Source organism: Symphodus melops (assembly GCF_947650265.1).
Source record: "Symphodus melops genome assembly, chromosome: 22".
Taxonomy (NCBI): Eukaryota; Metazoa; Chordata; class Actinopteri; order Labriformes; family Labridae; genus Symphodus; species Symphodus melops.
Window position 1 is genome coordinate 9,214,526 of NC_136712.1, and position 27,504 is coordinate 9,242,029.

The 27,504-nt window shown below is 40.7% G+C and overlaps 3 protein-coding genes and 1 long non-coding RNA gene across 12 annotated transcripts in view; 2 read left to right on the top strand and 2 right to left on the bottom strand.

Moving 5' to 3' along the window:
- The window catches only part of LOC306817775 (dynamin-1-like protein), a 235,515-nt gene that overhangs the window by 205,438 nt on the left and 2,573 nt on the right, over nt 1-27,504 (top strand). The window lies entirely within an intron of this gene.
- The window catches only part of cald1a (caldesmon 1a), a 350,697-nt gene that overhangs the window by 171,338 nt on the left and 151,855 nt on the right, over nt 1-27,504 (bottom strand). The window lies entirely within an intron of this gene.
- On the top strand, nt 5,994-26,614 carry lrrn3b (leucine rich repeat neuronal 3b). Its single transcript, XM_079335330.1, has 3 exons — nt 5,994-7,141; nt 19,528-19,575; nt 19,728-26,614. The coding sequence occupies exon 3, from the start codon at nt 19,976-19,978 to the stop codon at nt 22,103-22,105; it is 2,130 nt and encodes a 709-aa protein (XP_079191456.1). The 5' UTR covers nt 5,994-7,141; nt 19,528-19,575; nt 19,728-19,975; the 3' UTR covers nt 22,106-26,614.
- LOC306818006 lies at nt 7,894-12,493 on the bottom strand. Its single transcript, XR_013778110.1, has 2 exons — nt 11,258-12,493; nt 7,894-11,164 (listed from the first exon to the last, which is right to left on the bottom strand). It is a non-coding gene; the product is annotated as an uncharacterized lncRNA (long non-coding RNA).

Below are 27,504 nucleotides of genomic sequence, written 5' to 3' on the forward strand. Positions count from 1 at the left end.
GTTTTCCTTCATTAGAGGGGACAGCTGATGAGAGATGGGGCATGTTGGTGGGAGAGAGTGGAGGATGCCATTCAGCAAATGTCCCATGGCTGGATTTGAACCCACAGCCATCGGATGAGGTTAACAGCCACTGTTCATGGGGCGCAGGATCTCACCGTTTGGTAATTGGCAACCTAAAAATGTATGAGTAGTATTTAAAATGAGAGATGTACTTCCACCGACAACAATCAAATCTACCTTCTGTAAGCGTTGATGCAGCCATGTCATTAAGTCAATAATGTCAAAATCACTGAAGAAGCAGCCATTTACAGCAGAGTACTCTCGTTTTTGATGTGCTTTTTTTCTGGTCATATGTTCTACTGAAAGAAGGAAGTCTTCCACCGTGACAATTATTTACCTCTGAAGGAAAGAATCTGAATTCTACCAGTTCATTTTTCTTTTGGAATGAGAGATGTACATTCCTGGTGAGACCAAATCACTTCCTCCTTGTGATGAACAACCTGCTCCTCAGGCGTTCTTCAATCACTCCACTTTTCTGTAAAAAAGCATATCCGAGTGATCTATCTCATTTAAAAAGGCACAATCTCACCTCTGCCATGGCTGGTTGTTTATTTGCAAAAAAAGAAAAAAAAGAAAAGAAACTTGCAAGTTTGCAGGAAACTCAAACTTTTAGATGGCGTTCAAGGTGAAATGACTTGATTCCCAGACAGTTAATGTTTGCAGTGTGGATTACAGTTGTATTTCTCAGACAGCAGTAGTCTGAGGAAAAGACATAAAAGCCTTGGGCGGGTTTTGTTAGGGATATGGGTTGTTTAAATAACTCACACAGCATCACAGAGGGAGGTCTCTTTATGTACGGCTTTTTCTCTGGAGATGATTATTCCTCTGGAGATTTCCCTATGGACTGTTTTCACAGCAGACAGGAAGTGTTAGGCTTAAAAAAAAAATCCCAAAAGATAATGATAGTGAACATAGTTTGAACTGCATGCAGAAATGCAAATGCAGCTGTTCCCAGAGTGCCTAAGGAGAATGAAGATGTTGCTTGGAGGTTTTACTATTCAGTCAGTGTAAGGTACTTCTTCTTCTTGATTCTATGCACAATATTTATCAAAAGCAGAGTTATAGTCTTTGAATGAAACGGTTCAATACAAGTGTTTGGGCTGCTGCTAGTACACAGAACCAGTTTACAGATCTCCACAGCCTCGCCAGAGAACAGATCATTTTCTTTATGTCACTTGTAAAAGACCCATTTATAACTGTGAAATTCAGTCAATAAATTCTACTGCCCTCTGCGGCCTTTTCTCCCCCTGCAGAACACATCGCAAAATGTCACCATGAAACGCTTTCAGAATATTCTCCCAAACTCTGCAATAAACACCAATGAACGAGGACATAACTCACACTGTAAACACCTCAGGCTTTCTCACAGGAAGCCCCCCCAAAAAATAATATGTTTCATTGCATTCAATTTGACACATTTTCCACGGTGGGACGATATCCTGTTTTTTTTTTTTCTTTTGTATTATTTTTTTTTTTCCTGTCTATGAAAAATCCTGACTCCTCCTTGACACTGCCAAGCTGTGCTGGAGGGGTTTTATGATCTACTGAGCGCAACCCTTGACTGGTTTCACGAGCTGTTAAGTCGCCGCGGTCAACTTATACGGTAAAGGTTCACGGTATAGAGGGGACGAGGGGCGAAAAATGCAGAATCAGCTCTCAGTCATCCTGAACATTTAAAGATGCGAGTGCCTCCAAGGCTTTTGATCTTTGTAAGGAGGAAAAAGAAGAAGCAGTCGTTTCTTTAAAATTCTATGTATTATTGCAGCAACGTTTTGTCTCACTGTTTGTGACATACTCTGATTTTCAGGAACTATTAGGAGGACGTGTGTACTCTAAATATTGAGAACCCATTTTTTAAGCACTGCACAGTCTTGTGTAGGACAGGATTCTCTGTGCAGACGCGTACATACAGAGGCAGCACACGAGCTAAAGTGTTTTTTCATGTCTCTGTCAGTAGCTGTAGTCCACTCTGGAATAGAACAAAGCAATGTCCATGTGGGCATGACTTGTACTGTCACATGCTCCATAGGTTTAAAAAAAGACCACAGTTGCATTTTTTTTTTGGGGGGGGGAGGGGGATGGGGGGGCAGTGGTCATAATTTGATCCTCACAGGAATCAAAAACCTAAAACCTACACCATAGATAAATAATGAAACCAGAGAGGCCCGTTGTAGACAAATCCTTCGTCGTGCTCAAACCTCAGATTCAGAACTTTGGTGAATGGATTCCGTTTGTAGTCGTCTCACCTAATAATGAATGAAAGACTCAATCTGATGCAACAGAGGCAAGCTTTTAAAAAGTCTCATTTCTCAGCAGTGTCTTCAGTAGGAATCCACTCTGCAAGCACCGAGCCATTCACCTTGCATTTTCCTTGATCTATCAAGGCTACGAAAAAAAAAAAAACATCACATTGTTTGAAGGTAGTTCACAAATATGAGCTTCTTTAAGTTAGTCTTTCGTGTCACTTTGAAAAGTTCTTTACACCGATGTCATTTAAAATAACAGGACAGCCATGGGGGCTACTTTAACAGGCTGGGTCCCTAAGCAGAAAAGATGCTGCTGCATTAGGTGAAAGGGGGGGGGGGGGGGGGCTCCCTCTCACATGTGCACTCCTTGCACTGGCCTTCAAGTCCTTCAAGTGTCAAGCGCCCTCCTAAGGGTCTGGGGACTGCTACTGCAGGACCCGGGCCAAAGGAAAAGAATAGCCTCGCCCTCTCCCTCCATCAAACCCTCTGACCAACAAAACAGTGGTCTCAAGCACCCCAAGTCCCCTTCTGCAGACAAGGAACACTATAACACAATCATGACACAAACTCTCACCCCACACCTTGAATACACACCTTAACACAGAACACACACTGATCAATCTCCCCTTCTCCCTCTTGAGCACACCTTGAAAAGTACCATCTCTCTCTCTCGCCCGCTCCTTTCACTTTTTGTAGCCTTTGTTTTATACATTTCATGTAGTTCTGTATTGTCTTTGTCTTTGCTAGCTGTAGTCAGTTGATGCGTCTGTTGAAAACTCACTATTTTGCTCTACTTTCATCCATTTACTTATTTTCTTTTGTGTTTCGGAACTGTTGTCCTTCGCCTTTTCTGTTTTGTATTGTCTGATCCCTTCTGCTTGTTTTCGTGCTTTATTTTTCACATATATGTCACCTGTTTGTCACACTATTGCACCAAAAAAAAAAAAAAAAGGTGAAAAAAACAAAACAGCCTCCTTATCCTGTCAAGATTCTTCCTGCTTGCTTATGTGGTCTGTTGCACCGTTACTATGGCAAACATCAAACAAAGCAGATGTACACAAATAGATGTTATTGCACCACTATACGGCCGTCATTCTCTGGAGAGAATCTATTTTTTACTCTGCACCATTTGTCCAACAGCTTTACTTACGTGTTAGATTATATTTTTGTTTACCCCTGCTGTTCAATGAACAGCCTCCTTATCCAGATGATTTGTGATATAATACACGATTAAAAGTAAGATTTGTGGAAAAATCCTGTTTCTTTACCCAAGTCATAAAAGTTTGAAAAGGAATCCTTCAGATTTACAAATTAAGCGTCAAAACGTGTCAAAATGTATTTCATAGCTGCTGGAAATATACATTTTAAGTCATTAGAGTTATTCTCTGACGATACATTTAAGACATAAAACAGACAGAAAAAGTTATTGGAAAAGGTGATGGAAAAAGCACAAATGTTTGAATAATATGCAAACGTTAACAATTAGTGTTGTAGTAATCCAAAGCAGTCAATCGAAGCAGTGGACCTCAGATTGGGTCAAGATTTGAAATAAAGACCACAGAGGCTATTTTCCCACCACAAATCACTGCAATTCATTCACAATTTGATTTGAATCACACGGTTATGGCCGCATGCTTCCTGTTGTTGAGGTCTAAGTGAGTGACACACCTGCTGCACAAGATGATTTCTTTATTGATATCAATGCTCTTGCTCTTGACTTGGCCTCGATCCTTAAATGTCTCGTTCTCTGTAAGTGCGATCTTTACACCAACACAACCACCGATAAAAAAAAAAACGAAGCTACGAAACACATCACACCTTCGTTAAAGATATTCAAAACAAATACAGCCTAAACTCAGCACAGAAGCAGCTGCTCATTTGAATTGTACCGACATCACTGAACTGTGTTTTCGTTTCTGAATCTGGATTTCAATTGAGTTGACGTTTGATGATTAATGTTGTGCTGCCAACATGTTAATGAAAACAATGAATGTGTCATCCTGTTTGTGAAGCTGTCAGACATGCAAAACAATTAAAGTACTAATAATTTAAGCTCCCCCCCTCAACATGTTCATCTGACGAGGTGTACACAATAAACATGGGCACTTTAATGAACTTAATAAAGTTGCATGGTGAAAATTACACACACACATAGCATCCCCCTAAGCTAACCAATGTACCTGCACTGAATTCAAACATCCTGCTGCTTCCCCCCCCCCCCCCCCCGTGATAATTACACAAAGCTGGGCTCTTAAGAGAGTGCATTTGTCCCATTATCACAGGCGGAGGGAGGTTTGCAAATTTGAGAATCTTCAGCAGCATTATAAAAAATGCAGAATAAGCAAAACAGGGCTAAGAGTATGTAAAGTATTTGAAAAATTGCATAATTACTTTTGAGTTTGAGTGAGCAGCACCTGGGGCGTGGCGAAATCCTCCACATCCAATTAAAATGAAACTGTCTAAATAGTATTATGGCGTTGAATTTATTCATAAAGGTCATCCGGTAAACTTTCAGATAAACTACTTTCTGCAATTTACATAAAATTTGACTCATTTCTGGAGATTCAAACGAACGGGGATTGCGACCGTTGCAAAACTGCACACAGTCTTTACAGAAATGAAAACACCACACAGATTAAAGAACACAACATGTACAGGAAGGTTGTATTTATTAAAAGAAAAACAGACTTGGTGAATTCGGGCACAGGTGGAGTTATAACAGCCTCCAGCTGTACAGTCTTTGGATCAGAACTCTTTAGGCTGACAGATGAGGTACGTCTCTCTTCGCTGAGGCAGCGGATAACCCTGCTCGACCTCCAGGAACATCAGTTGATAGAACATTGTGTTAGAAATCCTCTTGGGATGTGAGTCTGGAGCTAATAGGTACAGATATCCATTTTCTTTCCTGCCTGCTTCTTCTTCCTCATTCCCCTGCGCTGCAAAAAATGTCCGTTTCCAATGGGCTACAGAGAAAAGTGGTGAGTCCGCTGACCAGAATGAGTTAAATTCAGTCTGCTGGCATTGAATGTATCCCTCCACTAGTGTAGCCAGAAACACAGCAGGAGCACGCTGGTGCTGATGCGATTAGTAAATGTGCAAAAACACAGTGGCAATTATAAATATATAATGCAAATGCTGAATTTGGCATATCTTTTACAAAATTTCAATAAAGACTTAAAAAAAAAAAAAAGGCTGAGACTATAAGAACACAAACTCTTAGGCCAGAAAATTTTCCTTTTATGCAAAGTTTTTCTTAATGCCTGATTTTGGGTCCAAACAATGGTTATCTAAACAGATGGACAGAAGTCAAGGTTTTAAATGATAAAAAAAAAGAATCCTGAGTTAGACACCATATACTATACACATTTGTAAAATATCTATTTTATTGATGGAATATATTGGTAGACTTAGCAGTGTACTCTCTGGGGAGGTCACGTTAGACATGACATGACTTAAAATGTTACATTTGGTCGTGTTACAGTACTATATATATATAGCTGTTATGTGTAAGTCTTTGAGGCTTTAAAAATAGATTCAGGCAGCTGTCATCATTCTAAACATGTTCTTTTAAAAACTTGTTTAATTACAGTAAGATTACAGTACTCTACATTTACAAAACAATTTACAAAATAAAAAAAATATTTTTTGTAAATTTCATTTGCACTTTTTCCGGCTCATGTGTCCTTAATTTATGCAAAATATGCAATTCTTTGCACCCTGTTACTCTGCTGTTTATCTGACAGTGATTCGATAAGCAACACATCCAGATCTGAACGAGGTAACTCATGACCTTCAAACTCCATTCTCAGCCGTTTATGTCAAAAATGAGCAACAGCAACAGTAACGACTTACACCTGAAGGTAGCAGTAACTAAAGTAACCCTACATACAAGCAATGTTTCAAGGACATACATGACTGGATATTCATTGATCACATTAATTTGAAGTGCTTGAGGTCTATTTTACTTTGCAAAGATGATTCATATTTAATGCATTACTTTGTTGTAACATTGCTTTTTCAACCACATTTTACTTCAACACGTTTTAGCAGCATTTAGAGCTCGAACAGGAGTATCTTTGCAGAGCTATGCACTTTTTGTTATGGTATAAAACAAGTTTGTGCAGCCATAACTTTCTCTCAGGTCAGTAGCAAAACATATTTTGATAACACTGGCTGTATTAAAAAGATACATCCTACGATTCCAGCAAAACCAATCCCTGAGGTGTGGCATTGCAATACTTTTTTTACAACTCCTGGCCAGAAGGAGAGAGACTTGTCAATGGATACTTTTTGCAGCGTGCTTCATCTCCGACAGAAGAAGAGATGGATGAGAACAGGCTTCTGGGAAATGACTGACGGCTGCTCCCAGCCAACCAGAGCTGGGATGCTGCAAGCAACTCGCCTGTTTCTCTGACGCTATTGGCTGTTCTCTGGAGAGTCCGGGTTCGCTCTGATATTAATGACTGCTGAGGAGACGGCGGAGCATCTATGTGGTCCGCCTGACACTTGATCCAGGGGAGAGATGCGCCCTCAGCAGCCGCTGTGAGAACTGGAAGGGAAGGGCACCGGGAACACATGAATCTAAATCCAGACTCCAGTCTACCTGCTTTAGGACTTCTTTGCTTCGTTTCGCCCCCCCCCCCACCACCCCCTTTCTGCAGAATCCGTTTGTGGAGGCTCGGACTGATTTCTGACCAGCTGCGTAAGAAGAAGAAGACCACACATTGTTGACGGGCTTTATGTCGCGCGCTGGGGTTTTCTTATCACCGGAGAGGCGCACTTGATGGAAATATAGAAAACACATTCTTCTTCAAGGGCTATGACGGTGAAATCGGGTAAGTTTACTCTGCACACTCTTGGAATATATGCCTGTTATTAGACATTACCGCACGGGTTGCGTCAATGCAATTCTTTTAACAAGTTAACGAAAAACGCCTGAATCCCCGGATTCTCTCATGTTGTAGTTGACGTATAACCTTTGAAAATAGTCCCTCCGCTTCACAAATACCAATCACTCCTGTGTGAGTTTCGAAATGTAAGAAATACGGCAGGTTAATTATGCTATCTTTAATTATGGCCTCGAACGCTCACAAAACGTGGAGACGCGCATTTGCGCAACTATGCAGGTGGCGCCTTCACCAAATTCGGTTCATGACGGACTCTTTTTTTTTTTTTTTTTGTCTTTAGCCAAAAACGCCACAATAGTTAAGGCAGCTGATGGAGGAAATGCGAGTGCATGCATGTATTAAAGTTCGTTGTTCAAGTGTGTGTGTGCGTGTGTGTGTGTGTGTGTGTGTGTGTGTGTGGATGTGTAGAGAAATGAACTGGCAGTTTCACGTCTTGTCCCCGGGTCCTGCTCAGTGAGCGCACACCAGACTCGAATCGAAGAAATCCACAGAATGGTGGCCAAACCCCGCTGCCTTCTCCATCTTCTGATTTAAAACCTTTACGTTGAAACACTGAACGACACCTGCCAGTCGCAATACTACATATATTCGGGCTTTAATGAGGAACCCTATAACGCAATCACAGACTCTCTGGCGGTGATTAGGATGCTTTGCTTTCACCAACATCTCGCCACGTTGCATGCTTTTTTTTTTTTAATTTGCCTTTCCAACTCCGCCACAGAGAGGCATTTTTAGCGGATTCACCCTCCATCATTACTTCACCTGCTGGTGCCCATTACACCCACCCACACATCGAGAGATCCGGCTGGAGAAAGAGAGAGAGAGAGAGAGAGAGAGAGAGAGAGAGAGAGAGGGAGAGAGGGAGAGAGAGAGAAAGAGAGAGAGAGAGGGGAGGGAGGTATTCTCTAATCCCTTGACTGCATTGGGGCGTCTCTTTCTCTCTCCCCTTCTGTCCAAAAATCTGTGTCACCCAGCAGATGTATCACTCATTAATATTTCAAAGGCATATAAGCAGATAATGGCCGATAATGACAAATGTAATTTTCACCAAGGGGCTACTGGATGTGATTGCTGTAATCTTCAGTGCATGCACACCATACTGTTTGTGTGTGTGAGTTTGTGCGTGTGTGTGTGCTTGTTCCCAATGACGGATACAATAGAGTTTGGCCTCCACAGTGCGAATGAGTCACCCCAAAGCAGCTGCTCAATATGAAACACACAGTCAAATGCCACCTGAGAGCCATCATGGCCTTGAGACTGTGCTCCACTGAGAAAAACCCTTATCCCACACGCCAAGCATCGTTCCTGCTTGATATAATTAGACTACCTGCTGAGTTGGCCAAGCCTCTTCGTAAGCGTACATTCCAACATTGAGGCATTTTCACGAGTGTTACTCGAGAGCAGATATTAAGGACGGATATTCCTGCAAGTGTGTCGATGGAATTGCAAATTTGGGGAGAAAATGCAAACTCAGAGGAATCTAAGTGATTGAGAATGTAACAACAAAGCGGTCCAATCTCCGTGGTGACAAAAAAAACATTAAAGCGAGGCGGTGGTGTATTTTGTTATTAATTTGTCACATTTGTTCAAAACTAATCAATAGAACATGTCCACACTAAGTTATATGCTCAAAGTGAGTGGCTTTGTGAATTGCCTATTGATCTGCGTGTGAAACAGTGAGAGACAGTGTGTGTGTGTGTAAGTGTGTGTGTGTGTGTATATGGAGGTGGGGGTAGGAAAAGGTACATTGTGTGTGCAGCGGCCTTGTGGAGGCTTGGAGAGCACGATAGGCAGCACGGTGTGGGTGTTCCATAATCATTTCTCTATAGGCAAGGGGCAGCAGGTGCCTGTGAGGTGAGAGGATGTGTGGGTGCCAAACCAGTCGAGATAATTAGAAAGAAAAAAAGGTTCCATTAAAATCGAATTTATGTGAAGATTTATTTTATTTATCATTATTATTTTTTTGCCATAACGGTGGTAACAAGAAGCCTCGGGATCTATCGGCACTCCTGAGTGAAATGCATGTAAACATATTCACAAGACGACTGCAGGGGATCAGCCTGTGCAGCCAAGCATAGGCTCTGTGATAGCAGCATGTTCCCAAACAAACACAGGCACCCATTAAAATGGAATAAGCGAAGGCAGAGGGCAAAAAGAACAAGAGAGAAAAAGAATTACGTGTTGGGTTTTTTTTGGTCTTAAATCTTTTTCATGGATTGTAAAAGACCTAACTTAGGAGTAGACACCAAAAAGAAAGAGAGAGAAAGGATCAATATGTGGCTTGATGGCAGCATCCATGACATTTTCAGCTCATACCAAAGGTCAGAATGGGATATGGCACTTCTTTTGTGTTCAATGACATTTACTTTTACCTAAGCACTTTCGCTATTTAGCCAGCGCATGCTTTAAAGAGTGTGTGGGAAGGACATTTTTCTAATGCGCTGGCAACACGATGCCTGAACAAAAGGTGTGCTAAAAATGAGCATGTATAAATGTCAGGTAGATCTTCATGCAAAACAAATCATGATCAAAGATTTACCCTGTAATGAGTCGGCGATTCTGCAGATTCCTATCAGAGCTCTACATGATGAGGACATATGCCCATATTGCAGTTTCAAACAGGAGGAGAGAAAAAAAAAGGGGGACATCTAAGGGCTACTGCTGGGCCACCCATCTGTTCTACATTTGGATTGTTACATATAGGCCGTCAGTGCACTAATGAAAAGCTTGGTGGATGCTGTACGAGGCTAAATCAAGTGCACACGCAATGATGGAGATGCAGTGGCAAGAGATGCACATTTACACATGTGCAGAAATGCACAAACAAATGCACAAATACAGACGCAATGACCGTCTCCAGATCAGACGGGCATTGTGCTGCAGAGCCTTTGAGATGACACAAAGCAATCATACGGTTTTGAAAGTGCCGTATCTTTCATCTGTTTTAGCAGAGGAGGAGTTGCAGAGAATGACAACAGAAAGAGAGAGAGAGAGAGAGAGAGACAGAAAAAAAAAGCCTTTATCAAACCCCATGAAATCATAATAAAGAGGTCCAAGCCGCGCGATAAATGCATTTCAGTGGCATATAATGATTGATTCCGTCTGCCGTAGGAGCTTATTCCCTGCAGGCATGTGGCCCCTTGACCAGCCATATATTATTCATATAAATATAGATAGCTGCGCATCTCAGAGGCAGCACACATGCCACATTTGCACCTGCAGATTCAATTTGGCTCTGACTTTGAGGGATACGCCGTCGGCTCCACTCTCCCCCTTCTCCTCACACCTCCCCCCCTCTTTCATTCTGGCTCGCAGCAATACATGGAACATTATGCAGATCTTTTTTGTCAAGAGTGAGTGCGATTATGTTGGGGGAGAAATGAGTGTTGGAATGTTCGCTACGCCTTTGACCTTATCAGCGGCAGCCCCTAAGCTGGATACCTTGGCTTAATTTTAATAGATGCAGCACGAGGCGAATTAGACAAGGGGACCTCGCTGTGCTCTTTCGCGACGTGGTGTGTTATGCATGCGATATGTGAATGAGCTTTGTTTTTTCATGTTCTCTGAGAGGACACCGGCGGCTAAGTAACACATGCATGCTTGTGTCTGCAAGTGCATGCTTCTTTAATGGATTTGTGTGTGTTCCAGGCCACTGGATTTGTGTGCGCGCACGCGTGTGTGTGAGTGCATGTGGGCGTGCTATAATGTTCAATAGTGCAGCATGTGTGTTCTCTCTCACTCAGCCCAAGGGCATGTCTTGTCCAGAGAAAGGGTGGAAAAGGCAGACACGAGGTTCCTGTGGTTAATTTGGAACATTGATTTTACATTAACAGTCGACTTGCTACTGATTCATGGCAGCTCTTGGTTTCTATCTGCTTACATATACATACCGGAAGCTTCATTATGCATACGCACCGGATAGAAGTTTCTCTTTAATGGACTCTTCCTTACCTAAGAGAAAGTATAATAGTAAATCAATGAGGTGAAGGGCGGAGGGAGGGACAGACAAGCCTTCCGGAGGATCCTTCCCTCTAAAGGGCTTACCCAGAATGTCTATTCAAAGTGGACTGCCTCTATCACTGCTGCTCTACATGTCCACTGGACGACATTAAGGAGTTCCAGCCTCTTCATGTATTTATTTTTCACCTCTGGCTTTGATAGTTGCGAGAAGAAATAAAACTGCAAAAAAAAAAAAGAAAAGAAAAAAAATCAAACAAACATTTTTAAATTCAAAATTTATAGCAAATTCATCCTATTTAATTTTCAGAGAAATGGGTGGGTCAAAATGTTATCAGTTTAGAAATTGGTAATATTTTAAACTCATAAAGCACAAAGGACAATTAGTTAAATTAGTAAAGACAAATGATGAAGGAATGCCAGGTAGGAACATTTGCTGGTGTAGAAAAGATGACAAAGGAGAGTAAAAATAAAAACTGCGAGTATGGTGGATAGTGACTCCCTCGGGGGATTATTATATGCTCTGGCAGAGGTAAAGCAACCGATAACAGGGCCGAACTACATTCTTTCAGGGTTAACAAAAAGTCCTGTGGTGTGGTCCAAAATAAACACGTTCAGACTTTGGTAGATGGGACTGACTGTCTCCTGAGACAGTATGCAGATTGTCTAGATTGGCCACAGCGGGGGTGACAAGTATTGAGGATGCAATTAGGTTGACAGCAAACGAGCGACAAGACAGTGGGAGGCCCAGGAAGAAAGACGGGGAAACTGGGTACACAGAGAGACAAGAAGATATGCCTACTTTTATTATTCAGAGCGATGCTAGCATAGATCGCTGTAATGGTTTCAAAGTCGGACAAATGTGAGCAGTAGAAAGTAAATGTAAAGGTCTATGAAGACAGATGTGGGGGTTGCTATTATCATGAGGAAAGTCAATGAGAGAGCAAACAGCGAAAAAGAAAAAAAAAAAGAAACTGTAGAGAGTGGTGGTGACTTCAAGAAGAAGCCATACGAGGCTTATTAGCAGTGGATCAAAATTCAGTGATTTCTACAATGCAAAGGCTATTCATCTGAAAGAGGAGGCAATTCTACGGCGCCCTACTTTCCACTTACCCCTGACCTTTATGTCTTCCACCCAGTTTTACACCAGCGAGTGTAATGTCTACCTCTCAGCAGATGCAACACTGCCTTGTTACCACTTAAACCGTGCAGGTCTAATCATCTCCCCACAGGGCCATGCTCGCTGCAGAAGCATACATCCACACTTATTCCACAGGTTAGATCCTGCAAATGTGTCCTCCGTGTTCTTAAAACAATAAAATAAATAAACAATTTTCCAAACTATAGGTCATGTACAATGATACCAGTTGTTGCTGGTATTAGCCATATTTATGCAATCATTAATGGCATAGTAATAAGTCTTTTCTTTAGTCTCCATTTATCCCTCTGTGTTAGTGAGGCCATGGGCGGCAGATGGAAATACACCAATTATTCACTCTCTCTTTACGTACATGTCTGTTTCTTAATGTTTGTATTTTTGTCTATCTGCTTGTCTGTCTTTATTTCCTAAATCCTTGGCATTGCAATTTGTTCGCCGATTACTGTCCACCAACAAGTCTGTTGTAGCTCAAGGTTTGTGCCAGTTTTCCTTACCACTCCTACAACTTGCTCGTGATGGATTACTGCTGAATCCATCTACATATATTTTATTCTAGACCATCTTTTTATGTAATGGGCCGTGAGGTCACTTTTGATGTGACTGGCAGTTTATGACTACAAGTTGATTGATAGATTGACAGGTCAACTGGCATATGGAATATCCATTATTATCCAATCCATGAAAAAGCACTAACCTTTTTGTCCCTGCTTGACTAAATCCCAGCCAAGCCCTGCTAAGCCAGGGGCAGGATTTATCACTAATTCCAATAAATAGCATAAAACAAACAGTGCTGTCCGCCTATTTGGCCGCATGGCAGAATTTGAGTCAGGCTTGCCTGAATTAACACCGCAGAGCCACAAGGACAAATGCTTTCTGGTCCAACTGTGGACACTCATTAATTTAAAGTAGTCATATCTCACTGGTCTCTAATCAAAGTCTATTTGTACCATTACTGTCCAGAACACCCGTAGTGGTAATGTGATGGAGGTGGCCCAGTGGGGATGTAAGTGTGAAGTGCTGCCAAGATCTGGAAGGGAATGCTTTTCACCTTGACAGTGTCTGAACCTCTAAGACTAAAGCTGTGTCCCAATTCAGGTATATTAGGATTTGTCTGGTGGTGGCATTTGCTATTCGAATAAATTACCTCCTGATCAGAAACAGAGCTATGTTTGGTTTTACTTTACAACAACAAAGGCCTAAAAAGACGTGCACTATTTTATTGGAGGCCTTTCATTGATTGGCAGTTATTTTAAATGTCACACTAATTAAGAGTGAAATAGGAGACTAAAAAGGGCAGACTGGAGATAAGCCAGGTAATATGGTGGTGATGCAATGGCACTGCCATCTCTTAACAGGCTTTCTGTTGGAATATTAAAAAAAACAAAAAAAAAACATACAGTTATAATGATGGTTATGCAACACTTGCATGAAACCGATTTTGAAATAAAGCCTGATTGATTACCAACAAGAAATCTGGATTTATTCTTTTTCCATAAAGCAATGGATTAAAACAAAATGTCAATTCGGTAAGAGGTCACTTGTAGTTACACACCCTAGGTTGTTCTGGTTAACTTTTTTACTACAAGAAGACTTTACCACTACTGGGGGAAAATTAAATATAAAAAAAAAAAAAATCACTGCACGGGTCTTGGTCAATCAAATAGAACGGGCTAGTTGACAAGAGTGTGACAAGATTGAGTATTTTTGTTTTACAAAATGCAAATCTTGGTCATGAAATTAGTAACTAATAAATTTATCATGGCTTAGGAAACACCAAAATATCACAATGAGTATAGGTCACCCAGATCCAGCATCTCTAGGGCTTTCATTATAACTATAGCTCTGCTCTTCCCATTAAAGTTGTTAGTGTCTGTCAGGTTACAGGCCTGTTTTAGCTTGCAGGAAGTGGCTGTTTTAAAAAAAGCCACTTCCTGTGGTACAGGGGTTACCTGCCCAGCACCACACAGCGGACAGCTACTTTAGTGACCTCCAAACGATTAGAGGTAATTATAAAGTAGAGTTAAAAGACTTGACAACAAATGATGTCAATGTCCAGTTACATACTGACTGAACAATAAATTATTTCTGATCTAACGTCATTATTACTGGAGTGAATGGTGTCAAACTAAAAAAAAAGGTGGATTTCACACAGTTAGGACCGCCCTAAAACAAACTACATAGCAGGAGCGTGTTTGCCGTGTTGTTCTCAGTCAGGATTAACACAAGCGTAAGTGAAATGCCCATGGGCTAGACTGTCAGCCTTGCTACAGTAATGGAGGCGCTTTGGCGACCATGGCTTGAATGATTGTCCGTCCCCCTTCCTCTGACACCTGGGAACTCATGTTAGCTCCATGAGTGAACACCTTAGCCTGACCTATAAAAGGCTTCTATTTGCTCCTCGAGCAAATGTCATAGCTTGCACTTCATGTATTACTGCAGCTGTATGTTAAGTTATAGGAAATCCACTTCAGTTCTTCGAGTTGATACGACCAGCTGCTGATTATGTATCTTTTGGCTCAAGATTTCCAAAGGATTTTCCAGGCACATAATACATCCCTTCTGTGAATTTTATTTGCAACAGCCCGATTAACCACATTTCTCTTTGTCCAACAACTGCAAAGCCAAATGCAAGTTATTGCCACTTGCTGCCAAATAGAACACAACATGTTTCAAGCTTCAAAGTCCTTGTTTTCACCCAATCTTTAAGTGGGTTTGGGCTAATTCATCTGCTTCATGGTCTCACCAAGGCTAATATTTCCTGCAATGACAGCATTCTTGGGATCACTAAAGGTTAATACACCACTTCAGATACCACGACAAGTTCCTCCTCTGGCAAGTCGTTCCGTCCTCCAGATCTCCCCTCTCTCTCTTTCCCTTCCCTCTCCCCTCGCTCCACCTCAATTACCAGCAACTGAGCAGTGAATTGTGGGAAATTAGTTCTACATTGTAGCAGTGTGTGTGTGTGTGTGTGTGTGTGTGTGTGGGTGGGGGACCTCTTACTAATAGGTTGGTACAAGCTGTGTTTGGACTCCAAAGCCGAAGCAGTCACGGTGCAAGGCTAAGAGTATATATAGCCTGTCACTTCACTGGGCTTTAGATAATGCAGTTGTACGACAGCAATTTACATGTTCACCTACCTGTGGATGATAAGGTTAGTTTACTTACGATGATGCAGTTTGCTTAAGTATATCAATATAACTAAAAAAATACGATGAAATGTAGTATCTGTGCCAGTAACAAGCACCATTTCCCTGTCCAAACAAGCTTTCTTAATGGAAGCTGTGTTAAGAGCTTTTTCCATTTTGCTGATGCATTTACACATCTTGATTAAGGATTGGCTGACTGTGCTCAGATGACTCTCCACTCTTCATTATTTCAAAAAGCATGTGCTGCCTAAATATCTCGGGTACAATATTTGTATTTCATAGCCTTCAATTATCAATATTACAAACTGTTTTATAATGTAATTGAGTCATTGATTCTGCTCAGGTGGCACGCCGTCAAGACAGAACATTTGCCACTTCAGACTGATGAGCAAACAGGAAGTCCCCCCCAAATCTTTTTCTCACAGATGACTCCAGATAGTTGACTTTAACAGCTCTTAAATGGGAGCTGAGCTAATATACAGGATACTGCAAATTAACTCTGATTAACATAGATTTATGTTAGACAATCAGAGTTCATTTCCATTTCAACTGTTTGCAATGTTACATCATAGACACATATACCGTATGCAGGGTTAATTTGAGATTAATTAAAGACGCATTCATTTTGATAATGAGGGAAAAACTTTCAATTTCAAATGTATTGGCGCAGTTTAGCAAACTCACTGTCAAGGCCAGTAGGTAAGTTTCAATCTGCCGTTGTTGAATATAGTAAACATTTATGAAATAATTACATCTTTATTAATATGAAATGCAAAATTAAAAGTGATTGCATTTGATAAATATTAAATAGAAGAACAAAGGGATTGTCTGTATATATTTTATATGAATTGTTTTCCTCTTGAAAGTTTGGTGCCTATCTTTCCACTTTAAATGAATGTTTCAAACAACAGAGTGAAAATCACAGAAGGAAGAGGAGGGGTGAGATAAATCAGTGCTAGTTTACTGTTCGTTAATTTCTTTGTCAAGTAAATTTTAACTCTACTTCAAGCTTCACTTTTGTGATTATTTCTTAATTTCCCAGTCTTCTTTAACATTCATTATTTGGGGGTTTGGGAGTCAAACTATATGAATTAAGGTTCAGGTTGGGGTCTATAAATCAATTTAAAGTATTTACGTTTATTAATATAGAATACACAGACTTAAATTCCCAGTATAAACAACACATTTGATTTATTTTTGATTGTTTTTAAAAATATGCAGAGAGTTATTACAACAACCTTCAAACCAAGATTTGAATGAACAAAGTGTTGGATTATCCTTACACAATGTTATCCTCATTAATTAACAGGGAAATATGTCTGCTGGCCACACCATCTTGGAAACTGTCCTGTAAAGCCATCCTAATCCCATTTTCCAATTTAGCCAATAAGGAACAACAGATATTAACACTAAAATCAAGACAATAATGAATGTTATCCCTCAATCTGTCTGTTTTACAATCAGTGATGTCCTTCCAGATGACATAACATATGAGTCAATGTGTTGTGATGATAGGGCAGTAATGTTTTTTTTTATTCCATAGCAACAAGCTCCTGACTGCTGGTAAACAGAAAACACTGATTGCAAAGGGGAAGTCTACATTTGTCCCCACTGACACTTCCAACTATAACAATTTGTAAAACAAATATTGGAGAGCTATACAAAAACAGTTATCCATATTGCATTCACTACACGGCTGGTAATTGTCATTACTAAAGAAAAACACCAGAGGTGAGGTTCAGTCGCTGCAGGCGAAATTACAGACTCCGGCCTGTGTTTTCAGGGCACGGATCAACTGTGTGGCAAACAAAGAATAGCCACTGCTGAGGGAGAGAAGCTAAAGCCTGTTTATCAGAATGCTCACGGTGTTGCAGCTTATTAGAGTGCAAGGTGCTTTTGGAAAATAATATCGCTCCCTCCCTCCCCTTCCCTCCCTCACCCCTCCAAACCAGACCCCAGCCAATGCTGGAGCAGAGGTTGAGGAATGAACCTTTGGCTCAGTTTCGCCAGAGGGACAAAATGCACCGTTCCTGCTGCCTTCAGAAGGTTTTATTTATTTATTTATTATATATATTCATTTTTTCCCTACATCTCCCCTGTGGCCACTGAGCTGAAGACAGTGAGGTTGATGAAACGAAACCATTTCTCTCTTTTCTTGTTCTCACTTCCCAGCTGCCGTCACACTTACACTCTTGATTCTTCTCATTTCATCTCCTGTCTCTCATGACTTTTCTCATGATGTGCTGTGTGCTCTTAAAGGCCCAGAATATCACAAGCGCCATCAAACCCATCTGTTCAGTAAGAGACGGTTACATGCGACAAATTACATGGTACACTTCAGCCGCGGAGTTGTGCTGTAAAGCAGCAGGCATTGGAGACACAAGTTATACGGTGATATTTAAGTTACAGCACATTGAAAGGGGTCTGATGTTCAGGTGCATTGTTTTTAAATGACTAAAGTACAAAATGTTTATTAATCAACCTGCAAACAGTTGTTAATTTGCCAATAGACAATCAATATAAGTAACTATAAGAATTATAATATAATCTCTGCTACACTAAAAGTGATCAAATATTAAAGGAGGAAAAGAGTTATTTTGTCAAGGTCATTGGCTGCAACTGTTAAAGTTACCCCCAAACCACACTGGGTTCTATATTTAACATATTTAACAAAGTCTTGGTTGTAAATTTTACATAGCTATATTAACCTCCAGAATCCTTTAAGAATGTCTTGTTTACTAAATACCAAGACCAGGTAGTAAAACTAGTGCCTAAAAATATATCTTTTCAAATTTGTTCACTTCTGTTAATTGCCAAACTGTGTGTCATTCTATTGACACACTGATTAGTGCATTTATACAATATAATAGTTCAGCGAAAAATATCCTTTACAATGTCAAAGCAGATTTAAATCATGTTCATTTCTGGTAATTATCAATGTGAAAATCACTGTTGCAAATCTGTGCACGACGACACAGAATGAACATTCCTAAGTACTGTTTATTCCATGCTCACTTTAAAGCAATCTAGTGAGTGATTATTTTTTTTGAAGAGAGGCGTATACATTTCAGTCACTTTTCTTTTTAAACAGTTTCTTATATTGAAGTATTTAAACATTATTTATAATTTAATGAATCTACAGATAAGTCTTGTGGTTATCTCATTTTGGAAAATTAGTATCCGGTGTATGGTGCAGCTCAGTGTTAGAGTCGACGGTCCCTTGATTGTAAGTTTGAAGTTTCATTCTGCTGCTGCAATTCACTTGTCGAAATGTTCTTGGGCCTCATATTCCTGGCGGCATTAAAATCTGTGTGTGAATGTGTATGACTGGGATTAATTAATAGCGGTGGGCAATTCATAAGGAATTCTATTCTTTTGCTCTGTGAATGTAACAGTGTAGAAGGACTATGAGTGCCTGGAAGAAAAGAAAAGTGAAGTCCGTTTTTTTCCCCCATTGGCCATACATTTTAGCTGATATGTTGAAATTGAACTGCATATATGTACATGTATTCCATTAATTAAATTATACCAGCGTGCAGATATTTTGATTTTGATAAACAATGCTTACATGTAAATACTGTATATTCGCATGTTGCTTGCTTTCTGAATACAGAGGTTAAATTTGCATTTGTTAATTGCACTCTTTTGATTGTTGTATTGGCTGCCTGTTTAGTTGTTGCTATAGTGACTGAGATATCCCTGTGGCTTTCAACAAAGTGACCTTAAGGCCCATATCCAAGGCTTTAAGATTGAAGAATCTTAATAAAGCCTGCTCTTTAACCAATAATAGACCCACTGCTTACATGAGGACTGAAGTCAACATTGTGGGGACATATCCATAAGCCACTTAAATTTAGACTAGAAGGTCAAGCAAATGTAAATCCATTTTTTTCTGTCCTTCAGGCAGCATTTTTTAAATGCCAACATGCATCAAAGTGTTTATAACAAATGTCAATATGACTAAATCCTTCTCATATCATATTCCCTTACCCTATCTCCTCTCCAATTTTAATTTAATACTCATACAACTTCTTTCTGTCTTTTCTACACAGGTAGGAATGGAGTGGGCTGTGAACTGCAGAAGATAATCACGACAATCAGTGAGGACACCCATCTATAAAGAAAGAGCTTTTATTTAATGGATACTTTTTTATGTTTTCAACATTGTCCTCCAGTTCTTAGAGGTATAATAGAAGTCAATCATTTTTTTTCCCTTTTCCCCCTACCATTTCCTGGGTCTGCCTGACTTCAGCCTCAGCCCCGAACCCTGACACCAGCAGGCAGCGTTGAGTGATTGCTTATTACTTCCAAGGGCGTCCACACAGGAAGACAACAAAAAAAAAAACCAGGGAGCCCTGCTGCAGTTGGTGGCGGCAGTGGCAGGGGTGGTGAGTCAATCGCCTCAGCAGCTGGAGCAAATGATTCATTATTTGTGAAGTTAACAGCTCAGACAACTTAATCTACAAGGACCAATTTCTTACTGGAGGGAATCGGTCCAATATGAAGGACGTGTCATTTGTGGATTGTCTCTTTGTTGGCTTGGCCATGGCCTCTTTTGTTTTGGCCACAGAGGAGAGGCTTGATTGCCCAAAGCTCTGTGTATGTGAAATAAGACCCTGGTTTTCTCCAAGTTCAGTGTACATGGAGGCACAGACAGTGGACTGTAATGACTTGGGACTCTTTAGCTTGCCGGAAAAATTACCTGTGGGCACACAAGTACTATTACTGCAAACAAACAATGTTGCTAAAATTAACCAGCCCTTGGATTACCTGGCCAACCTCACAGAGATTGATCTATCACAAAACAACTTATCCTCCATCAACGACATGCATCTGGGGAATCTTCCCCAGCTGCTTTCCCTTCATATGGAGGAAAATTGGATACAAGAGTTGCCGGAAAAATGTCTGACTGAGGTTGCTAGCCTTCAGGAGCTCTACATGAACCACAACCTAATCTCCTTAATTTCCCCAACTGCATTCCAGGGTCTCAGCAACCTGGTGCGACTCCACCTTAATTCCAACAAGCTGAAAGTGATTCAAAGGGAGTGGTTTGAACCCATGCCAAATCTTGAGATTCTGATGATCGGTGAGAATCCCATTCTTTCTATAGATGATATGAACTTTAAACCTCTCAGTAATCTCCGCAGTCTTGTTCTTACCAGAATGAACCTGTCCCAGCTTCCTGATGACGCACTTACTGGACTTGACTGCTTAGAGAGCATCTCTTTCTATGATAACACTTTCCCTGAGGTGCCTCATTCAGCCCTAAAGAATGCTAAAAACCTAAAGTTCTTGGATTTAAATAAAAATCCAATTGCAAGGATACAGAGAGGAGACTTTGTGGATATGCTACATTTGAAAGAACTGGGGATTAACAGCATGCCAGAGTTGGTTTCTATTGACAGCTTTGCCCTAAATAACCTCCCTGAGCTAACAAAAATAGAAGCCACCAACAATCCTAAACTTTCCTACATCCATCCTAATGCTTTCTACAAACTACCCCGTCTGGAAACCCTAATGCTAAATGGGAATGCGCTCAGTGCTCTCCACAGGATTACTGTCGAGTCCCTCCCAAATCTCAGAGAAGTTAGCATGCACAGCAACCCCATCCGCTGTGACTGTGTAGTCCGCTGGATGAACATGAACAAAACCAATATTCGCTTCATGGAGCCAGATTCACTCTACTGCGTGGAGCCTCCAGAGTACGAGGGCCAACATGTCAGACAGGTGCACTTCAGGGAGATGATGGAGATTTGTTTGCCACTTATCTCTCCGGAAAGCATGCCTGGGCATATCAAAGCAAAGAATGGAAGCTCTGTGTCCCTCCACTGTCGGGCCTTTGCTGAACCAGAACCAGACATCTATTGGATCACCCCATCTGGAATCAGAGTCCTACCTAACACCGTTTCTGACAAGTTCTACATGCACCCTGAGGGAACTTTTGACATCTATGATATAACGGAACATGAAGCTGGTCTTTACACTTGTGTTGCCCATAATCTGGTTGGAGCTGATCTGAAATCTGTTTCCGTAGAGGTGAACGAATATTTTCCCCAACCTGCAAACGGTTCTCTGAAAGTCTCGATCAAATCAGTGGAAATAAACTCCATCCTGGTTTCTTGGAAGCTCGGCCCTGGCTCTCTGGCTCCCAACATTAAATGGTACACAGTGACAGATGCTAATCATCCCACCACAGCCTTTACCACTAGGGTCCCCTCTGATGTTAAGGTATACAACCTCACACATCTCAGTCCAGCCACTCACTACAAAGTATGTGTCGATGTCCGCGGCATTCACAACAACCATGACACCAAATGTGTCAATGTCACCACCAAGGGATTAGAGCTGGCAGTCAAGGACACCGAAAAATGGGACGCAGCAGTAATCACCGTCTTTGGTGTGCTCTTGGCGGTGATTTCAGTGGCATGCCTGCTTATTTATGTGTCTCTGAGGAACCACCACATTTATGGGGATATAAGGAAATGTGATTCCAAAGCTTCACTGACACCGGTTCAAGCTACCGGTATGCACTCTTCTTTCTTTACAAAGCTGTGGGTTTCGGGTAAGGGACTGCCAAATGGAGTAGAAGTGAAAGCAACAGTGATAAATGTATCTGACAATGCCTTTTAGAAGCGCAGCTTTGTAGAACACCAAACACCAACAATACTGAATGGACAAGGCAATGGGCAGGGGGTTGGACGATGTGTAGTACTGTTTCAAAGGCATACCCATTGCTGGTCACCCACTCAGCTACACTGGCAACACTATTATTGGACTGGGATGGAACAGTTAAAAATAGACTAAATGCTCTCCCAGTTTCAACCCTGGCTGACGTGGTGGCTTTGTTACCGTTTCATGAAACCAAGCAAGCATCGAAGGAAGGGGCATTTACAACAAAAAGATATATTTCAGTATATTTCAGTTCATACAGAAATGCAGGCAGAGAAAAGATGGCAAAGATAATGACGATGGTGATGATGATGATGATGATGATGATGGTCAACTCTCTTGTAATTGACTGTTAAATGTGTTAAGAGTTGTGGAACTGTCCGTGTGGTCCCAAGCAATACCGTCTGTGCTTTGTAAAACCTCCATAGACGAGTTAGAACTACAGTAATAACAACTGTCTATTACAGGAAGGGAGATTTAGTAGAGTAGACAAATAACAGTGAGTATGGTGTAAGCCTTTTGATGAAATATACCCCCCTTTTTCTATTTAAAAATGGATTCTTGTTTTTTCATGGAAATATTGTTATATATTCTATTATGTTGATGTAATGACAAATCCTCTGTGTCTGAACAGTTTAAATGAGTTTTAAATTGAGGCAAGGAGCAGACTACTTTTGATTACAGCGTCACATTAAGCTTAATGAAATTCAGCAACAAAATGAGTGTCTAGAGAGGACATTTGCAAAATGGCTGTTTATGCTGTGTAGTTCTAATTGCAACAGTTACTTGGAAAATGATGCGCTGGACTTACACAAATTTAACAGGTTGATTAAAGCCGAGTTGACTGATGTGTTGTCTCCTCAAGATGTGGTCTGTTATGCCCTGGTAAGTGCCTACAACAAGAACTACATGCGGTAAACAGAGAAGAAACTGAAGAAACACATCAGCCACAGCAAAACAAAGGCCATTTCATCATTGCAGAATCACAAGCTCTTCTCTTCTCCAGTACTTTTAGTGCAAATACTTTCTTAGTATTTTTAGCATACATATTTTCAGAAAACATTTCGTTGTTGCTTTGGATGTAAAGTTAAAAAGCCATTTTTATATTAACTGTACTATATGTGATCAATGGGCACAACAGACTAATTAAGAAAAGTGCTGAGAAAATAATAAATGTCATTGTTTCTTTTACAAAGAATTGCCTACTTTTCTCATTTACTTTTTTTTCCTCTTAATTGCCATAACCCTATTTATTTCAAAGTAAAGTCCCAATATTATTATCTTTCTTTTCTTTCCATTCATCCACGGGGTTATGTGAAATGTGTAATGACTTTTATCTGTGACATTAACACCAGCATGTTAAACAAAATATTGATAATGACCATGCGGTACAGAACAAGAAAACGTCTTTTGAGTCAGGCCATGGGGGGAACGTCAGGAGACTTCAGCTATATGGTTGAATGGCCTCACCGACCCTGGGAGGAAGGAAAAAAAAAAAAAAAGCAGCAACAAAAGAACAGAACTCATTAGCCGCCTCATTAAGAACATGTTCGTCCTTCAGCTGGTCTGAATATAGTCACTGTGCTTCAGCTGCTGCTGCTGCTGCTGCTTAGATAGGGACACAGCGTCCCTACAGCACAGAGATAAAGTACAGTACTGAGAAGTCGACGCAGGCTGATGCAGAGAGGAGTCCAAGCTTTCGGACTATTTTATTTGTCTCAGTGAATTATCCAGCACACCGAGCATTTCACATGTGAAAGCCGAGCTTGATGAATGGTTGTCAGAGGCAGAGTGACATGGTGGATTTATCAAACAGGGCGTAGCACTCATACATCAGGCCAGCCTTCAGCACCACGGACAGAGGCTTTTAGAGCCGGGCTATCTGTCAAAGACAAAGGGAGTTAAAAGATGACACAGTGGGCTTCTTATATAATGGTCAAGTTAGAGTGAATATGTCTCTTTGGGACAAAACCGGTACATAGAGCGATGCAGAAGAAAGCCTATAAAACCATACGCTAACACAGAAAAACACATGTAGGTACATGCTAACGTAGAGTACACGCAAGACCAATGAGTTACATAAAGAGACCTTTCTGTAGAGAACATAGACAAGCACCAACACCTACAATACTACCACACACTCTACCTCTACATAACAAACCTGTCATACCCAGAGGTGCTCTGCTGCATTTAGTCTTCTGGAGTCTGCAGGCTTGAACAAACACAACATGACAGCCAGAAAAGCCACTAAATAAGATGACAGATCAAACATGTTCCCTATGACAAAAGCAGCTCCTGGATAATAGCCATATTGTGTCTGATTGTTCCCCCTTGTACATGAGTAGATCACATACTTGAGTAAATAAACTGAATGTTATCCGGAAACTCATCTCCTCTGCTGTCTCTCCCAATCTTGCGCATTCCAATGACCTCTTTCTTTCCTCTCACTCTGTCTCTCTCTCTCTCTCTCTCTGCCCAACCCCCACTGCTCTTGTCACTCTTCCTCCACTGGTAGACATTTGAGATCTTTTTTTTTTTTTTTTTTCCCTGAATGTTTTCATTTAAGCAACCCATATTGGAGAAGAAAATAAAACGTCTGGATTTAACTTAAATCCCCACATGAAAAGAGCCAGTGAGCTGTCACCCTTTAATCTGCAGCCAGGACGGGAAAAATAGTTTCTGCTGAATCTTCAAATATTTCAAATATTTAAACCACCTCTTTCTATTAGAAGAAAAACCCATGTGCGTCGAAGCAGATATTAAAACGTGCTCTGTGGAGACTTATAAACGGGTGTTCCTACTGCTTACATATTCATTTTAATTTGGTGAGGATCATTGTCATGCTGAATGGAACGCAATGGTGCCCTCTCTTAGTTGAAGGTGCTAATCCCAGAGTATCAATTACTGTTTTTTTTTTTTTTTTATTATTCACAAAAGGCATTCATTAAGTCAATATAGATTTTACATTATTAGATTAGCAAAACTAAAAAAAAAAAAATATATGGATTCTGTTTAAACGCAATTGTATTTAATCATGTCATACATTCAGCACTGTGCACATCGGAATGCTCGACAGCGGCTCATTTTCAAGAAGTTGATATTCACAACTCTCACTCTGATAGCATCTCTATTTCAGAGAGAATGTTTCCTCTTTAGACCTGCAATAAAACTATTTAATCGCCCCCCTTATCTAAGGCAGTATAAAATAAGTCTTATAGTACTGCAAGCGCAGCAGAAAAAAAAAAAAAAAAAAAAAAAAACAATGTTCAGGTTGCTGAAGGCACTTTTACACGTTTGAATTATCAGCTGATTAAAGTTACAAACTTCCACATACATACTGTAGGTCAGCCGGTGTAGCTACGGGCAGCCACAGCGCAATGAAGAGTAAAATGTCAACATGCATTTACAATCCAGCAGTATGTTTAATGCCATTGCCTCCTTTTAAGAGGCCTGAGTGGCCAGATATTGCCAAGTTAACTAGATAAGCTATGGTTTGCAAAAACAAAGCAAGATCACTTTCATGAGAATGGAAATGGGATTTATCTCTTGAGGTAATCTTGTCGAGAAAAAAAACCCCCACTTCATTAATAAATGACACATGATTGCGAAGGTTAATAGCTGTTTGCTTTTGGTGCAGCGATGCATGTTGTTTTGTATTCTCCATCTTTTGATGTGTTACCCTGTAGCTGATGTCACTCCCGATGACAGGTGAAGTGTTCACACACACACACACACACCATGTATCACCAGTGATGCACAATTTTCCCAGTGCAGCGCTATTCTGAACATGCATTGCGGTGTATTTCTTGAAAAGTAGAGACAGACTGTCACAGCCAATTTGGCACGGCTCGTCAAAGTGCAAACCAGTCAAAAGCCATTTGTGTGCGTGCGTTTCGTGCTGTCTGGCCTCTTCCTGTCTCCATTTCCAGTCCCATCACCCCCAAGGCATCTTCAATGTGCAGCTAAATAATTACTTGCTTTTTCCCCCGCCTGGTCTCATCAGCTCACTCACATCCACATGCAGGAAAAATCCATTAACATATAGAGAAAGTGCCCAACCCAAACACATCTGCTGTTAGTCTTTTCCATTTCAGACTAACCCAATGTGCACCCAAAAGAGTGTCTGAGATGAAAGTTGCTTTCACGTTTCTCTATCTCCTCATCCTCAATGACTCATTGAATCTTTAAATATGAAAGATGAAGTCCATCGACTCAAATTAGAGGGTTCTAATTGATGAAGTTGGTTCAGAAGTCTTGTGTTGACCACGATAAAAATCAAATTTCACCCCACGGAGGTGCTTTTTTTTTTTTTTTGCTAATTGGACGCCCCATCCTCTAATAAATGATTGGTTTCCTGGGCTTCTGATTGATTGCTGCTTCCTGCTGTTTCCTCCATGAGGAAGGCATGCCGCCTGTACATGCGAGGGCCAGATCAATGGAGGGACTAATGAGTTATCCACATGTATGTGCTCACATTTATGATGTGGGATTGTAAAAAAATAAAAATAAAAATGTTGTCACTTTGGGGCAAAAAACAAGATAACAAGGAAGAACATGGAGGAACATCCTTTTTTAAAGCATGTTTAAAAAAAAAAAAAACTCAACCTCATGGCACTGCTGCACCATCAAGCCTATCAGAATCATTAGCACATCGTAGATCATCATTCAGGCAGCCAACCGAAATCACCAGTGAAGATTAAAGTCTCACTGTAATATGGGCGGAGAGCCACCTACTGTGATAGTCCCTTAATAAGTAACACAATATTAAAGCAGGCTGGTTCATGTCGAGCCTCGCTTGGATCCATCTGAAAAAGACCTGCTGCCGACTCCATTAAGCAGATTGAGGCTCTGAAGTAGAGCTAGGTAAGATATATTAATTAAAGCCAAGCTGGATAAAGTAGAACAATCATTGGGACTATTTGAGTGGAGATGGTAAATGATGTGTATTTGCAAAAGCATGCCTTATTAATTCACAAACTGCTAATCAAGCAAGTTGTTTTGAAGTAACCAGGGGGAGTTGGAGTGGTTGAAACAGTAAATGATTGGGACTGTGAATCATGAACACACATTTGTTTCAGTCAGTGTAAAGACTGTTCTGGAAACGAGAAGAATGTTGGAGAAACCAATTCGGACTCGAACTCTGCGCTCTTTACAGCAGGACCAGTGGCAACAATGTTGCTTTTCAGAGAGGAGAAAACTCAATTATGCAGCTCGGTCGCAATAAACAGCAACAACAGATTGTATGCAACAGCATGATAAGGAAGAAAAAAAAAAAAAAAGAAGAGGAAAAAACATCAAACAAAGCAAGAAAAGAACATAAAACGACAATATTGCTTTTAGATTGCTGGCACACCTGAATG

Coding starts and splice junctions, on each gene's coding strand:
- lrrn3b (XM_079335330.1), top strand. CDS start 19,976: ATGAAGGACGTGTCATTTGTGGATTGTCTCTTTGTTGGCTTGGCCATG.